This window comes from Periplaneta americana, chromosome 3 (genome assembly GCF_040183065.1).
Source record: "Periplaneta americana isolate PAMFEO1 chromosome 3, P.americana_PAMFEO1_priV1, whole genome shotgun sequence".
NCBI classification, from domain to species: Eukaryota; Metazoa; Arthropoda; class Insecta; order Blattodea; family Blattidae; genus Periplaneta; species Periplaneta americana.
This window is the reverse complement of record NC_091119.1, coordinates 96,312,333-96,329,268: the sequence shown is the minus strand read 5'-3', so window position 1 is coordinate 96,329,268 and position 16,936 is coordinate 96,312,333. Positions and strand designations below refer to the sequence as shown.

Sequence of the window (16,936 nt, the reverse complement as noted above, 5' to 3'; positions counted from 1 at the left end):
TCCGTTCCATTACTCTTTCATCGTATGATGACGCAGAATATCTGCATGGAAATATCATATGTACTTCGGTACATTAAAATAATATATATGCTTATGTAATAATTGAACTAATTGTGCTAAACAAGCATAATACTGCTCTTCATTCATGGTGTTATAAACTTAACGAGTAAATATTAGTATCAACAAATCATAAACGTTACGCGTAAATATTAATATCAACAAATCATAAACTTAACGCGTGAATATTAGTATCAACAAATCCTCGGAACACGTGTTAACTGTTGTAGAACAAGTGTTAGGTGAGCTTTTGTTCCTAATTTCAGGTTATCTTTGATAAAATATTTTATAAAAGATTTCATGTAGTGTAATATGCCCCAAATCCTATCTTTTATCAAAGATATTTGATAAAATATTTTATCATATTCTTTGTCAAAGAAATTTCAACTTTGATAGTGTAATAGCAGACATCTCCAATGCCATCACATGGACCTTTAGGCCTACCATTGCGACGTTGCAAAGAAGTGCCATTCAGCGCTAATTCCATAATTGTCTTCATGTAAGCAGATATTTTTAAAAATCTTTTTGTTTTTGTATTGTGAACTTGATCCATCGGAAAAGTAGATAATTTTTCTCATTTCGTCGAATTCTTGCTTTAAGAAATTAGGCCTAATTCTTCGGATTGAAAAAAGTGAAAGGAATCGGTGTCGTGTTTCATGCTTTCTGAGATGACAACAATACTTTTGTGACGAATTTCTGTACCTTCTTTGAAATATACTACAAAAAGATGTATTGTGGTTTGACAGTTGTTTCAATGCACACCTTGTACTGAATCTTGTATTACAAAAGAATAATTTTCAGAAAAGCATGCAATAACTATGTAATTTTCAGATTGTACATTTTCTTTACATTCCGTAAAACTTTCCGAGCGCAGCCTTCTAGCACACGTGTAGGCCGGCCTATGGCCGCAAACAGTTCATTAGACTAGCTGGGGATCGCGAGCGCGTGCATGCCTCCGGAAAATAATTTGTTGCAAATGTATGTGTGCAGATCCCACATTTTTAAATGCAGTAGTTTACATATAATACATCAGGGAACAAGTCTATATTTTTCCAGATTTTTAACTTGGCTATTTTAATGTAATAATTTTACTTTGGAAAAGAAATGATTAAAAAATTAGGCAAAAATTTAAATTTATTTGTGATAGGCCTAAAGTATTAAAAAGTACTGTATTTAGTCTTTCAAATGAGCCAAACCACAAATCTCAACTGTATGTGTACACAGAGTTCCAAGTGAGCTTATGTAACAGTGCGCGCATAATATGCATAATTTCAAATAGTCATAACTACACAAATAATTATTGTGGAAATATAACAATACGAGTCTCCTTATTTGATGTCTGGAATTCATGAAAAAAAAAAAATTCGACCATTTACAAGAAAGCCATGTTTTGTTGCTGTACGATTTGACGTGGAATGACTCATCTGTTTTAGCTACAGCTACAAATAACTGCAAATCACAAATATATTACCATAAATGTATTCAGAAGATAAAAATATTGTAGGAAAAACTGTCATACACTCAAACGCATTTGTCTACTGTCACTGGTGAAAACTTCTGGAGGCAGTCTGTTGTCTTTCATTTCTTCTATTCGCACTTCATGAGAATTGGGGCGTTCAGAGCACAAGGGAGTCAAGTCACAAAAATAAACTTTTCAGAAAATTAGACAAAGTCTTTATGTATAGTTAATAACCTATTAAAGGTGAGTGTGATTTTAAACATCTGCAACATTGCAAAGATTGTGAGGATATGATTCTTTTATGCTCTGAAAGTAGCCTCATTTAAGATATGTACCGACGAAATATCTCCCAATTGACCAAAAGTGGACTTGATTTCCTTGTGCTCTGAACGCCCCAATTATTACTCCCCATGGCAGGCGGAAGTACCGACAACATACAATAAACCTAAATAAGCCAATGCTGCACACAGCTAACAGAAGGTAGCATAATGTTATATGATGGTCGTTGCATGAAAGACAAATTTCCTATCACCTGCGAAATTCATATAGCAAGAAATGTACATTCACATATTTTGTATAGATGTAATTCAGTCGATGAGCTCGAAGATTTAGGGAATTATCACATGGTGACCACACGAAGAGAGCTTATGAGATCTCAACATTAACGCCACAACGAAAGCGTCGCACTGCTGCACCGGCCGGCTCTAATAATATCGCGCAATGGATCAGCCCCCTCCACATCTGGCAACAGAGTGGAAGCAAAGAGTGTGACGCGACAGGTGGGCGTGCACAGGAGATACAGCGCCTGCGCCTATCGTGTCGGGAAGTACACAGAGAAAACCTGCTCCACATCGGGCGTATCCGCAAATGTAGGCCTACTCGTTTGGGACAATTTCCAATACATTCCATGCATGAGACGAGAACAATTAGGTGCGCACACAATGCAATGGGAGCAAACTCCCTGCACACAAGGCAATCGGCACCGATCGACCAGAATTGGACAACACGCAAAGGATGTCTTCCAGTTCACCTTATGATTTTACTTTCCTTTATAGTAAAATTTCAAAATTGAAAAGAAATAATTAACGTTCATGAAATGAATCGGAGCAATAATCATATTAGTTGAAAGGCCTATACATTTTATTTCTCAGATCATATTAATTCATATTAATATTCCAAAAATGAATACTCGTATACTCCAAACATAAAAAGAAAGCAGATTCTAAAGAACTATGTTCGAAAGAGTCACGTATCTGGAAAGAGTGCAGAACACTTTTACTGTTGCATATTCTACGAATATTATGAGTTAGACACATTTTTTCGTGCGCGCACACACAATGGCAGGGCATGTATAGATAAGGAGACGAGACCTGGCATGTGAACTGTGAGCGATAAGGGAAAGAATAAGTTATCAGAAATAGAGTTTATTTCATGATGATTAATATTATACGAATCTACTGACACGGAAGTTCATCTCAGACTAAAATCTATCTTCCGCCTCCATACCCATTTGTGAAATAGCCACGGCACATGATGAGGTCACAGGGCAGGTCTTTCCTTCTGTACTGTACTATACCTGCAGTTATTCGCCCCGACTCTGCGATCGTGGCCCATAGATGTCGCTAGTACCTAGTACCCAAGATCATATATGTAACAGATAACTCCTCGCTATGTTAAAATCGGCAGCACTTTGAAGAGAACAACCGCCAGGATCGCCACCCGTCCGCCGTAAACGAACACGAGATGGCAACACAGTCGCTAATGCAATTCAAATGGGAATTATGACGTGACTCCTGATGTAACAACTAGATGGCAGCGTAGTAAACCTGACAAAAGTTGTTAACCTCAAAGCCTATAAGCCCGACATATCTGTTACATATATGATCAAGGCTAGTACCAAGAAGCGTAGATAACTTAGTTCGTCAGGGACTATCCAGAGAGCACCATACGCGGTGGGTCTACATTACACTCATAATTATTATTGATGATGATGATGATGATGATGATGATGATGAATTGTTTGAATGTCACAGGGAAACTGGAGCATCCGGAGAAAACCGATGTGAATGAGAGTCAACGTATGCAAGAAGTCTCATTTTAAAGAAGTCTATTCGAAAAAAAGATAAATTGTACCATTCACATCGGACCAGAGATATATGTACTGTAACGTTTTATTAGTGTACTTGATATGCAGTATGTCTGCAACTTTGTACGAAACTACAATAATCTATACTAATAATAAATCTGTAGCCAAAATTTTTCTGGTAATTTTCGATTTTCCTAAAATAATAATTTATGTTAACATGTATAATTAACCATCCTGAAAACGAAAATCGCTTTTTTTTTTTTAATTTTTGTTTGTATGTCTGTCTGTCTATCTGTCTGTCTGTATGTCTGTCTGTCTAGATGTTTGTTACCTTTTCACGCAATAATGGCTGAACGGATTTGGACGAAAATTGGAATATAAATTAAGTTCGTTGTAACTTAGATTTTAGGCTATATGACATTGAAAATACGTTATTTAAAAGTGGGGTTATAAGGGGGCCTGAATTAAATAAATCGAAATATCTCGCTTATTATTGATTTTTGTGAAATATGTTACATAACAAAAGTTTCTTTAAAATTGATTTCCGATAAGTGTTATTCTATGCAAAAGTTTGATAGGACTGATATTTAAGGATATACAAGACTTTTAAAATAACAATACAATACATTTTCACCGCCGCCTCAGATTATAGCGTTGTTGTTCCTGCAGTAACTCCTATGTGCAAAATATAAAATTTTTGAGTATGAAGAAAAATCCATTCCATGGCAATGGTACATAGGAGATCGTGAATTCTTACATTTTCGAAAGAAAGAAATATAATTACATATCACTATACGTATATGCTGTATCACTATTTAAGTTATTTGAAGCGTTCAGAACCATAGTGGGCCAAGCGCCATTTACTGAAGACGTAGAAAACAATGGTTAAAATTAAGTTATTACCATAATTCAATGGAAACATATAGCAAGTAATATAAAGTTTACACATTAAAACTAAATGATATGTCAATCTTCATTAAACTATGGTTGCATGTAATAACAAATAAGAAACATGTTAAAGGAATTGTCATTGCACCAAATGAGTGCTCTCTGGACCAAAATGGTCGCATTTTAATTATTTTAATACAATTTCAATTAAGTAACATATTAAACGATTTATCCTTCTATCAAACACGAATGTTCCTGGATCAAATGTCCTATTTTAATTGTGTAATTACTTTATATATTTATTTCTAACGGGTGCAGCGGTGCGCACGGGTACGGCTAGTGATATTAATGATATAAAAAACAATAAACGCAAGTACTTACATAGGCATATACATTCAAACAACTTCGGATGTATAAAAACACAGACTAGCGTTCTTTTTTCACTGATGACTAATCATTAGTCATTGTGCCCGAACACAGCGTCAACTTGCAATATGATAATGAAATAAAACAGAATTTTAAATTAAGAATAAAATGTGTCTCAATACCATCTTCGTTCACGAAATATTTCACAAAGTCTCGGCAAAATTTAAGCTTATATTTCCGGGATGTCACATTAGAAACAAGGAAAAAAATTACCTTTGATGAGACCCACCACCTCGGTGTGCGTTGATTGCGTCACGTTCACACCGTTCACCTGTAACAAACATAATGCTGTAGAGAAGTAACCAAACACAAAATGAGGAATGCAAATAACTGTTCGTTATTCATTTACTTTGCAGCAGATGTTTGTCATGTAAAGCAAATAAACAAAACCAAACTTCTCACTACTGAGATGGATCTTACATCAGAACAATATACATGCTGGACTCCGGACTCATTTCACCGGCATTATCACCTTCATCTCATTCAGACGCTAAACAACCTAAGCTGTTGATAAAGCGTCGTAAAATAACCTACTAAAAATACAATATACATAAAAAAGTGTGATGCTGAAAAATATATTATATTTCGAGAGTTTCAGAAATATGTTACAACATTCTTGTCATCGAAACAATGATTTCTTGACAGCGAATGTTTATAAACTATTGCACGGATTTTGATCATATTCAATATGCGCGAATCAATACATTCAGGGATTATGCACATGAGATATAATCATTTATATTAAAACTAATAGCTATTTACTCAAAACTGGTTCTAATGTTTTTGATTTATTTTATAACTTGCTATGACAAATAAAAAGATATATATCAGAAGTTTCCAAAAATGAGTCTTTTAAAAAAATCCTTCATACAGAATTATTTCTTAAACTGAAAAATTCTGACAAATTTTAGGCTTAAAATATATATTCATATGCGAATTACTCTGTAAAAGTAAAGTAACCATGCGCGTCGCACAAAATAAAGGAAAAGCGGCAATATTTTGTAAAAATCACAGATAAGTTCTCAAAATTCATATTAATTTCCATCATAAATAATTTGAAAGCCAGACGGAGCTAATTGGAATCGGACATGTAAGAGGATTACTGAAACGGTAGTAAGAACTATTAAAGTGGTGAGGGCTACTACGATTCCACTTCCATATTAATTACTTACTTACAAATGGTTTTTAAGGAACCGGGAGGTTCATTGCCGCCCTCACATAAGCCCGCCATTGGTTCCTATCTTGTGCAAGATTAATCCAGTCTCTATCATCATATCCCACCTCCCTCAAATCCATTTTAACATTATCTTCCCATCTACGTCTCGGCCTCCCCAAAGGTATTTTTCCCTCAGGTCTTCCAACTAACACTCTATAAGCATTTCTGGATTCGCCAATATGTGCCACATGCCCTGCCCATCTCAAACGTCTGGATTTCATGTTCCTAACTATGTCAGGTGAAGAATACAAAGAGTGCAGTTCCGCGTTGTGTAACTTTCTCCATTCTCCTGTAACTTCATCCTTCTCAGCCCCAAATATTTCCCTAAGAACTTTATTCTCAAACACCCTTAATCTCTGTTCCTCTCTCAAAGTGAGAGTCCAAGTTTCACAACCATACAGAACAACCGGTAATATAACTGCTTTATAAATTCTTTCAGATTTTTTGACAGCAGACTAGATGACAAAAGTTTCTCTACTGAATAATAACACGCATTTCCCATATTTATCCTGCGTTTAATTTCCTTCCGAGTGTCATTTATATTTGTTATTGTTGCTTCAAGATATCTGAATTTCTCCACCTCTTCGAAGGATAAATCTCCAATTTTTATATTTCCATTTCGTACAATATTCTGGTCACGAGACATAATGATATACTTTGTCTTTTCGGGATTTACTTTCAAACCTATCGCTTTACTTGCTTCAAGTAAAATTTCCGTGTTTTCCCTAATCGTTTGTGGATTTTCTCTTAACATATTCACGTCCTCCGCATAGACAAGAAGCTGATGAACCCGTTCAATTCCATACATGGGGGAAAATGTCCATATTGATATATGGACAATTTCCCCTCGAATGACAACAAAACGTAGGCCTAACTTTTTCCATATTATATTGTAAGTATTGCACTTCATATAATTATCAATAATAATAATAATAATAATAATAATAATAATAATAATAATAATAATAATAATAATAATAATAATCCGTGACGTGATAGCCCATGAAGACTGCTGGCCCCACATTTACAAGCTTCGGCAGATATGAACGATTACCCAACCAGCACGGAGGTAACGTGTGCTCAGCATGATCTATCCCCGCCCCCAACCGTTATTGCTAGTTACTGAAACCGGATTTTGGTACCTATTGTAGCTCCCCATATTGATCACGTTGCTAGGTGGACACCGGTCCCATACACTGGAAAAATTCATGGGAAAAGACTTTCCCCACGAGGACTCGAATCAGCACTCATTCTATAATACATCACTAATACCTATCTACGTATATACATTCGTAATTAGCAAAATCATATGAGAAGTGATTAAAAAAAGTGTATTATACAAGCCTTACAATAAATAAACGCCAGTTACCTTACTTTATAAGATTATAAAAATCAATATCATCAACATAACACACATTGTCAATCCATCATGTTTTGTTAATATGATGTTAGTATTGATAATCTCGTTTGTAGTTCGTTTTCTTGAACAAAATTCAAAACATATAATTTGAATAATTTCCTCCGTACTATGAAGAGAGAAAATTTCGATTTACTCCACATAAAATTTAATTTTCTTGCCTACAAAATAAAATTTTATAACCCTAGATAATACTCGTAAATTATATGACAGCATTTGAAAGTTTTACAGTTCAAGTAATCAGTAGCGGTCCGTGACTCAATTCAAGGGAGGGCATAAATACATAAATATATAGGTTTATAACTAATTGGCTAGAGTAAACTAATGTTGGCATGCCTGGATATTGTACAAGTAATTGTAATTCTTCTGTTTTTCGACCCTGCAAATACATCCATCACCTTTATTGATATCAGGTATGAAGTTCATTAACTTCCTGGATATTGTTTCAGTCTTCCCTGGCTAATAGTACCTATTGCGTAAAAAGTCATTTTCAAATGTACGTAGCAATGGGAAGTGTGGAAGTGTCACTACAGTTTTAAGTAGTTACTGTTTCAAATAAAACACTTTTAAGATTGTTCTTAATGAGAAACTGCAACAGAGAAGTGGCATCTGATGCTGGTCGAATATCTCTTAAATACAACACTTCTAATTCTGTTTCCGCCACCGGCGTAGCTCAGTCGACTAGGGCGCTTGCCTGCCGATCCGGAGTTGCGCTCGGGCGCGGGTTCAATTCCCGCTTGGGATGATTACCTGGTTGGGTTTTTTCCGAGGTTTTTCCCAACCGTAAGACAAATGTAAGGTAATTTATGGCGAATCTTCGGCCTCATCTCACCAAATATCATCACCATACTATCACCAATCCCATCGATGCTAAATAACCTCGTAGTTGATACAGCGTCGTTAAATAACCAAGTAAAAACAAAAATGTTTTCAATTTACATTTGTCAAGGTCTGTGAAGGCTTCGACTGTCGCTTCAAAATTAAATTTTTAGTTGTAAGTGAAATAGGCATATTGAAATGTTCGAAGTTTTCAGGCATAAAAAGCCGAGAATCAGATACCAGGGCATTCAATAAGTAATGGCAACAGTGCTGTAAATCTGTGCTCCTAGAGGTGACCATTAGAATCTTGTAATACCTATGCAACAGAGCAGCGATTCTTTCATGAAACTGCAATATTGAAAGCTTCGAAGTAATCATATTTTGTAAATACTGTCATTATTTTTTATTTGTAGTAAGTAATACAGGCCTAAAAATTGTTCAGTATGTACAAAGATGCTTCACAAAATCCAAATTGCATGAGGAAAAAGTGCAAGTTTGTGCTTTAGGGCATTACTACAACGTGTTGTCTATATTGCACATAATTTGAAAATGCATGTGGCGGGAACTACCACAGTCGATAAGGCAACGTCTACGGCCGGACGGGGAAGTGGGTGGCCGGGTTTAATTGATTTTGACCAGACTCTCACGCGACAGAGCGTTGTTTGAACAGTGCAAGCTACTACACGTGTAGTCTGCTAAGAATAAATGGCAAATATTAGGCCTAATTATTCTATTCTACATCGGTTATTTATTTACGATTCGTATGTGAGTATAGGATCCGCTGGTGCTGTTAGATTATTTGAAGAGAAATTCCCAGGTGATCGAGTTACAAGTCGTGATAGCTTCACAAATTAATTAATATATTTCGAGAAAGGGGAAGTGTTCGTGACAAGCAAAGGTGACGTACAGTCTTAGAAACAATAAAGTTGATGGCAGAACTCTTGGTACTGAAAAACTTCAAGTATTCAAAATCAATTATTCACACCAGTCAATTTGTATGGCACACATACACACTGACTGGTGTGAATAACTGCTCTTCAATACTTGTCTCCTTTGAGTTCAAGTCGGGCGGCTGTAAGCATATCTTTGTGCCGTCTCTGTACCGTTCGTCCCGGTGGAGCTTGCGATATCGGGAACCTGGGTTCAATTGCCAGTCAAGAGGGGATCTTAATTTTTCAAAGTAACGTCGCTATTTTTTATACATTTTACCTGACAATTGTTTTAAAAAAGTAGAACAACTTATACCCAACACCTGTGGCTTAATACTTGGCTAGACTTGGAAAATAAGAACCAAATATATATATTACCATAGCCTACATCACTAGTCAATAGTGTGACGATTAAACATAATACGGGATGTTTCAAAAGTAATGATAAATATAATTTGCACATGAGAAGTACAGGAACATCATTTTATTTTTACTTCAATTTTTATTGTACCTGAGTTTTTGAATGTACTTCACTCCCACCCCTGATACTAGTAAACTTCCAACCGTTCACGACACAGAGTCGAGGGCGCGTACGTTCCAGAAATATGTTCGCGTTTTCCAGTGACGAAAGAGCTTTCAATATTTTCGCAAAGGTACTGTCGTCCGTTTGCCTATGTCGCATCCCGGTTTCCCCCACCTGCTTCTGTTCGCCCCTCTGTAAAGTCTAGTAGCTGGGCTGTCTTAGCTCTTTTCTGAAAACATTAATGTCTGTTAAGAATTGGACGTCTACGTAATATTATACAAGTGTTTAAAATAACTTAAATGAAAGGGCCTCGTTAAGTAATTAACTGTCACGTGATCCCCCCCTTTCTACGACCCTGCGACAAAACCACTTGAACGGACAGTAGATAGCATTTCTGAGTAATTTTATCTTTTCGGATCGGGCAGAAGTGAAGATTGAATTTACAGTACGTAAGGCAGCCTACTCTTCTATACAGTAGGTACAGAATTATTTCAACATGAGTTACTCGTACGAAGGACGAAACTGGTAATTGGAATTAGGTACAATAGTCTATAGTGTGATAATACTGTATGCACAAAAGAACTGAAGCCTGCATCGAAATGAACGGCCACCATTTTCAAAAATGTGTTTAAATATCCATATTATGATTATTTTTCAATTTAACTTCATTCTCTATATTGTACGCTAATGTGCTGTAACAGTACAATACACATTGCATAATCAATACGTCCGAATGGATAGCTCAATTCGTGAGTAAAAACACTAAGTGTTAATACAGTACTGTATTTTGACTAAACAAAACCTAATGAAAATTATCACTCAAAATTGCGATATTTCCTAGTTTACATAAATGGATGAACTACCTTTCTTCCCTCCTATACCTAGTAAAGTGATCTGTATTTTACGCCAGTATCATAGAACTCCAGTCGTGGAAGGGGTAGCAAACGGTGTTTCCTGTTTCAATCGTTAATAGAAAGGTATAGCCAGATTAATATTAAAAATGTTAGTAAAAATAAAATTATGTCCCTATACAAGTTAATCCAAGCAAAAAAGCTCCAATACATATTGGTCCGTAAATAAATCGTTGTCGAGATAATGCACATTTTCTGTTGAGATTCCTCGCTAACTGAGAGCAGACGTGCAGATATTACTAAGTGAATTCCACCTACAGCAAAATACTGTCCACGCATCTGAACGCACGCTGTGCTCTTTTCTGTACCGGTAGTGAGCTGACATCATCGTATTCATCACCATACACAATTTCGCTGTCGCGCTTGTGGAATACCCTACCCAGTGACATCAGAGACTGTCGGAATTTAATAGTATTCAAAACCAACTTTATTAAGCATTTTCTTACTGCGTAGAGTGCAATGCAATAAACTGAGTTTACTACGAGTAACTTTTTGTAAATGTTTCGAAACTGTTACTGTTTCGTTTCTCTTGATATTAATTGTACAACCAGTTACTTATTTCTATTTATTTATAATGCATTTAAGTTATGTCATTTTTATTTTAATGTATTTATTTTATTATTTATTTATTCCTTTCTTTTCTTTCCTCCTTTTTTCTTCTTTTTCTTTTCTCTTCATCTTTTTCATTCTTTTATTGTTTATTCTTTTTCCTTTTCTTTTTCTCTTTTCTTTTTCCTTTACATTTTCCTTTTCCCTGTTCTTTCTTTTCTCCTGTTTTCTTTTTTCCTGTTCTTTTTTCTGTTTTTCTATTATTTATTTATTTATTTATTTATTTATTTATTTATTTATTTATTTATTTATTTATATTTATTTGGAGGAGAGGAATTAGGTCCGTGGCCCATTTCTTTTAGGTCTTATCCCGACATTTGTCTTAGCGCCCTAGGGAAACCACGGGAAACCAACAGGATGAATTGTCGTAGTGACAACTAAGCTATTAGCTTGTAGCATGACTCTATATGGGTCAAATGTAGAGACCTTAGGATGAAGCCTCAGAACACACAAACGTACGTAATTGTACAGTGCATATTGGAGGTCCCACGCTGCTAATAGCAGACAAATTCCAAATGTAAATGGAAAGAAAATACATAGTCTGCTGTTACTCCAGAGATCACCTAGAACAGGCATGCCAAAACCCTGAACACTGTGCAGTCGCGCACATTGTGCAGTAGTCTCTGTGCGATGTGCACTTTCTATTCCCCTACCTGGAGGGAATGAATCGCCTTGGAGGGGAACGCGGCAGGGCTATACAGACCTGCAACAGCAAATCAGCTTCTGTTTCAGTAGGTCTAACGCAGTTTCAGTACTGGTACTGATTTGGCTGTGTCTGTGAATGAGTTATGACAAATAAAGTGAGGAGTTCACAGATAACGAAGAAGAGAAATTACGAATCATATAACATAATTATTATGTTTTCCTCAGCCAGCAATAATTATTTGAAAATGAAAGGCTTTCATCAGCCCATGTCGAGGTAATAGTGTTCTGACAGTTTATATCAGATTAGTAAAGTTAATCAGTAATCTCACGGCAAAACGAACTTGACAATGGCGTTGTTTTGGAGTCTGTACTAATACAGCCATAAAAAATTAGACGACTTACGACTTTCATTCCATAAGCTGGTAAGTGATGAGCAGGCTTCGAGACTTTGGACCCGATATAATAAGTTTACTGTGCATGCACTATAGGTTGTTGACTCGCTGCACGTAGATAGAGATGTGTTGAGGTAACAACGTTGCTATTTAGAGTATAGTAGTATGGGGAAACACATATGTACATTCTGAAAGTAAATATACATTACACAATGATAATGTCAAAAGAATGTGAAAAGCATTTATTCTCCTGTCTTTTATAAGCATTTGTGTTTAATTACACACAGTGTTAATGGTGGAAATAAGCATGTAGCAATTTTAATTTTTTTTCACTTATCCTATTGGTCGTCTTTAGGAAGTGCAGTTACAGTACCGAATTGCAATGTACCTACTACAAGATACATTCTCAGTGTCTCAGACGTAAATCTTTTTCGGTTATCTGCCAAAGTTTGTACTGTAGAAAGGTGCGCTCTACGTCGCATGACGTGATAGGAGCAAAACGAAAAAACCTAACATCATTGCAGTCTCTAAGAGACAGTCCTTTATTCTCGGGTGACTCTCTGTCCACTAATTTGCTGTTTAAGTTACACAATGTTCCATATCCGTTATTTTTACATAAAATTGATTTCCACTTCTGTTTTACACGTTCAGTAACCGGTGTACTTCATGTCTCATTAATTCTGTACGTCATTTCCTCAGTTAATCTGAGGTCTTCCGGCATCTCTTGCTATGACTTTTCTAACCGTGTAATAGTTTCAGACATAGTTTGAAAATAGGTTTGTATGAAAACCAAATTATTCGTCAGAACCTTCAAATCCAGAGCGTTTTCCTTTGCATATTTGTTGTCATTCATTCTACAGTACCCCACCCACTTTACGCTTTACCACTATGCCCAGTACGCAGTTATGCGGATTTCCCACTGAACTGCTCTATTGGGTCCGAAGTCACGAAGCCTGGTGATGAGAATATAGTGAGGAATACATGTGAGGCTCTTGAGGTTGTAAGAAGCGAAGAAAGCAACTATTTGCAAGGCGGAAAAATTTTCTGGAAAAATATATAATGGCAAATTTTCCATCTCACGTCACTATATTAAGCTAATATACTTACATTAATAAATCTTTAAACCTGACATAAATAGAATATCGTCGCTTCACAGCTTGTGAACTATAATTTTAATTTCTTTCAATAACGTTCCCAACTTGTCGACACTTGCTCCCAACGTTTTCCAAATAAACTATATGTGAATTTAAATTCTAAGCTTAATTTATATTATTTATTAATATTAATATTAATTTATATTGACATAAAGCAAGGAAATTATTTCCGTGTAAAAACTTCACAATGTCCTACTGCATGTAATTAATTGAGTGTATAGTTTCTTCAACATTTGTGTACCAATGGTCCCAATAAATAATAATGCTTCACGAACAATGAAAGAATAGGGTCTATTACTTTAAAATAATTAGTACCTACTGCGTAAAGTGAAATACTGTGTTCGTTTTTTGTTGTTTCGAAATTACTGCAATAGTCTTTCTCTTCAAGTACTATATAAAGATCATAATAAATTATGTTTTACAAATCACTACATTGTGAAGTATAATTGAGTAAGCTTAAAGTTTCTTGTATTACAATTGTCAAATATAGACACTGATAATAACTGTGTTTTTTTTTCCTTCTGCTAAGTGTATTTATAATGTCCAAATGTCTATTTAATCCAACCCTAGAAGCGCAGAATAGATTATTGTATACCCCTCCAGCAAAGAACGGGTAAGAGCAACCCTTGAATGATGCAGTATGCACAGACCGGCGATCCGCACACATAACTACACATTTAGAGTCCGATTTCTGGCATGTCTGAACTAGACGATGGTTAAGTGACACCTCGCATTTACAAAAATTGACATTTAGTTTAACTACATCATTGTTTAGAATAACAAACTATGTTATTATTATGTTCACAAAGTTGGAAAGTTAACTAATATTTTGTCCTCGAGTAGATCTTACAAAGCAGAAACATATTATACAAAAAGTTTGTCATTTTGAGAGAAATTAATTTTTAAAACATTTTTCTGATTTACACATGCGAGGTATCACCAGCGTATAGGGAATTGTAAATATGGAGACTGTGCGCCGGTACCTTTGATGTAGCAGTGCCTTATTTCAGTGATCTTCACACCAGCTCTATCTGCATCAGCGACGAGCGAGAGGTTCTGCCTCTTTCCTAGAGTTGACGCTGATATTGCACCAGCAGTCGACAACAAAAATACTTTTCAACAGACTTGCCAGCGAATCAAGATTGCTGTTCCACCGTTCGCGAGTGCTCGATTAAGGTACGTGCTCACTTACCGGAACGGATCCGTTCGGCGCGTTCGGATTTTTATCCTTTGCATTATTTTAAATGCAGAATCGCCCATTTGGCCGTATCGCCTCTGTCCGCGTGACCGGATTCCGTTCAGAATTCTTGCCAGAGAATTCTAAACGGATTTTCGTACGGTCCAAGATCGAAACAAAGAATAACATGGCAAATATATCGATTGCAAGGCCTCCAATCGCGGTAATATTGAAGGTATAATGAAATAGATACGAGAAGCTTACTTTATTAAGGCCAACAGTATGAAGAGCTTTAACATTTATAAAATTAGAATTATAGCAATGTAATATGAAAAAAGAACATATGGGATGAGATTTGATAAATACTAAATTAACCAGGTGTGTCCTTCATAGTTTCTTTAAGTTACAGACCTACGTGTTCATTTTATTTCCATGTTCAGTTCAGAACACTACAATAAAATAATGCGCTCTAGCGTAAAATTACAACATTATCTGGTTATTAATTCGGAAATGCGGACAAGTGAGCGATACCATAACAAAAATTCGAACGCAACGAACAAATTTTAAGTGAGCGCCTACCTTTACGATGACCTACAGCATTCGAAAGTGGAATTAGCCTATACGCTAACGGAGAAGATACACACAGGAAAACAGACCAGGGAAATTCGCTCAGTGACCATTCTTCATAATTGAGGGGCTGGGTGCAAGAAGGGCATTTTAGAGGATATGCCCTTTTTGAGTAAAACGCTTTATTGTGTTCTCTGATCTGTTACGTACATGGTCACCAAGTTTCAGTTCAATACTGTGATCACAGAGATCAGGAGTAGCCAAAATGTAAAGACGTGCATAGGTAACATTATTACGGTTTGAATTTTCAACATCAATTTTCTCAAAACTTACATTTGAGAGAAGTGCCTTTCTTGCACCCAACCCCTCAATTCATATTCGCTGGTATCACCACAGTATAAGGAATCTTCTTTATACTGTGGTATCACCAGCGAATAGGGATTATATAGAAAGGACACTAAGCGAATTTTCATGTTCTGTTTTTCTGTGCGCATGCGCTCCGTCGGCGTTTAGTTCCACTTTCAAACACTAGAGGTTAGTGTAATAGAGAACACGCTAGAGTTCCTCAATAATAATTTAATATATGAATCGAGACACAGGATCCAAACATTGCCTATCTTGTTGCATAATGAAGTAACGGCTTTGCTTCCAATAAATTCAAGTTAACAGCTTTTCCTTATTTCTCAGTGATAAACTAGCTGTAATAATAATTTTTTTATGTTTTATATATTATAAATTATATTATAAAATTATGTATCAAATTCGTTTAATATTTGTATACAATATATAGAATGATTCAGGACCTCTGCAACAAACTCTTGGGATCGATAGATCTCGCAATGAGGATCATTTTTCGTAGAACTCCCATGTTCTCCGATGCTTCGTTTAGGAGCTAAGCGACATCGAAAAAAGACAGGTTTTAATGACATTAACAATTATGAAATGAATAATTATTTTTCATGTATGTTTGCTGACAAGTTACAGGTGTTGAAAGTGTCCATCCTGAACCTGATTACATTCATTACACCGTCGTAGCTATGGTTATCAGTTTGTGTCGAATTTGAACAAAGGCATTAGCTGCCTTGCATAGTCGGTTCCTCTCTGGTGTCAATTGGAGTGGTGTATTACTTCACATGTCATTAAGGGTGTGAAGTCGGGTGATCACGCTGGCCACGCAATAGGTCCGGCTCTCCCTATCTATTGCTTCTCGTAGATGTTGTTCAGATGTTCTCGTACAACCAGGTTTAAGTGCGTTGGAACATTATGTTGAATCACATGTCCCCTCACATCGTGAAGAGTACATCCTCCATGAGCAGCGGAAGCGTGTTCCGAAGAGCGCTCCATTCAAACGGGGCAGCAAAATGGCAAGACACTTGTAACCTAACCGCAATGGTACTTGTAGAAATAAATGAATAATTCATTTCATAATTAACTGAAAACGTCACTAAAACCTGTCTTATTTTCGATGTCGCGTAGGCTTCGGAGAACATGGGTTGTTTTACGAAAAATGATGCTCACTGCGAGATCTATCGATCCCCAGAGTTAATTGCAGAGGACCTGAATCACCCTGTATAGGAGCCGTCGGTAAATTTGTACTCACAATGGCATCACTGGACGCAAGCCGCAATACGTAAGATGTAATATCAATCGAGGAGTATAGA

The 16,936-nt window shown here is 36.1% G+C and overlaps 1 protein-coding gene across 9 annotated transcripts in view; it reads right to left on the bottom strand.

Annotated features, from left to right (window-relative positions):
- The window catches only part of RhoGEF2 (Rho guanine nucleotide exchange factor 2), a 453,695-nt gene that overhangs the window by 343,142 nt on the left and 93,617 nt on the right, over positions 1–16,936 (bottom strand). For all 9 annotated transcript variants that reach the window (XM_069821024.1, XM_069821026.1, XM_069821030.1 and 6 more), the window contains exon 4: positions 5,130–5,187. In XM_069821024.1, the coding sequence (XP_069677125.1) occupies positions 5,130–5,187 (58 nt within the window). The remainder of the gene's footprint in view (positions 1–5,129; positions 5,188–16,936) is intronic.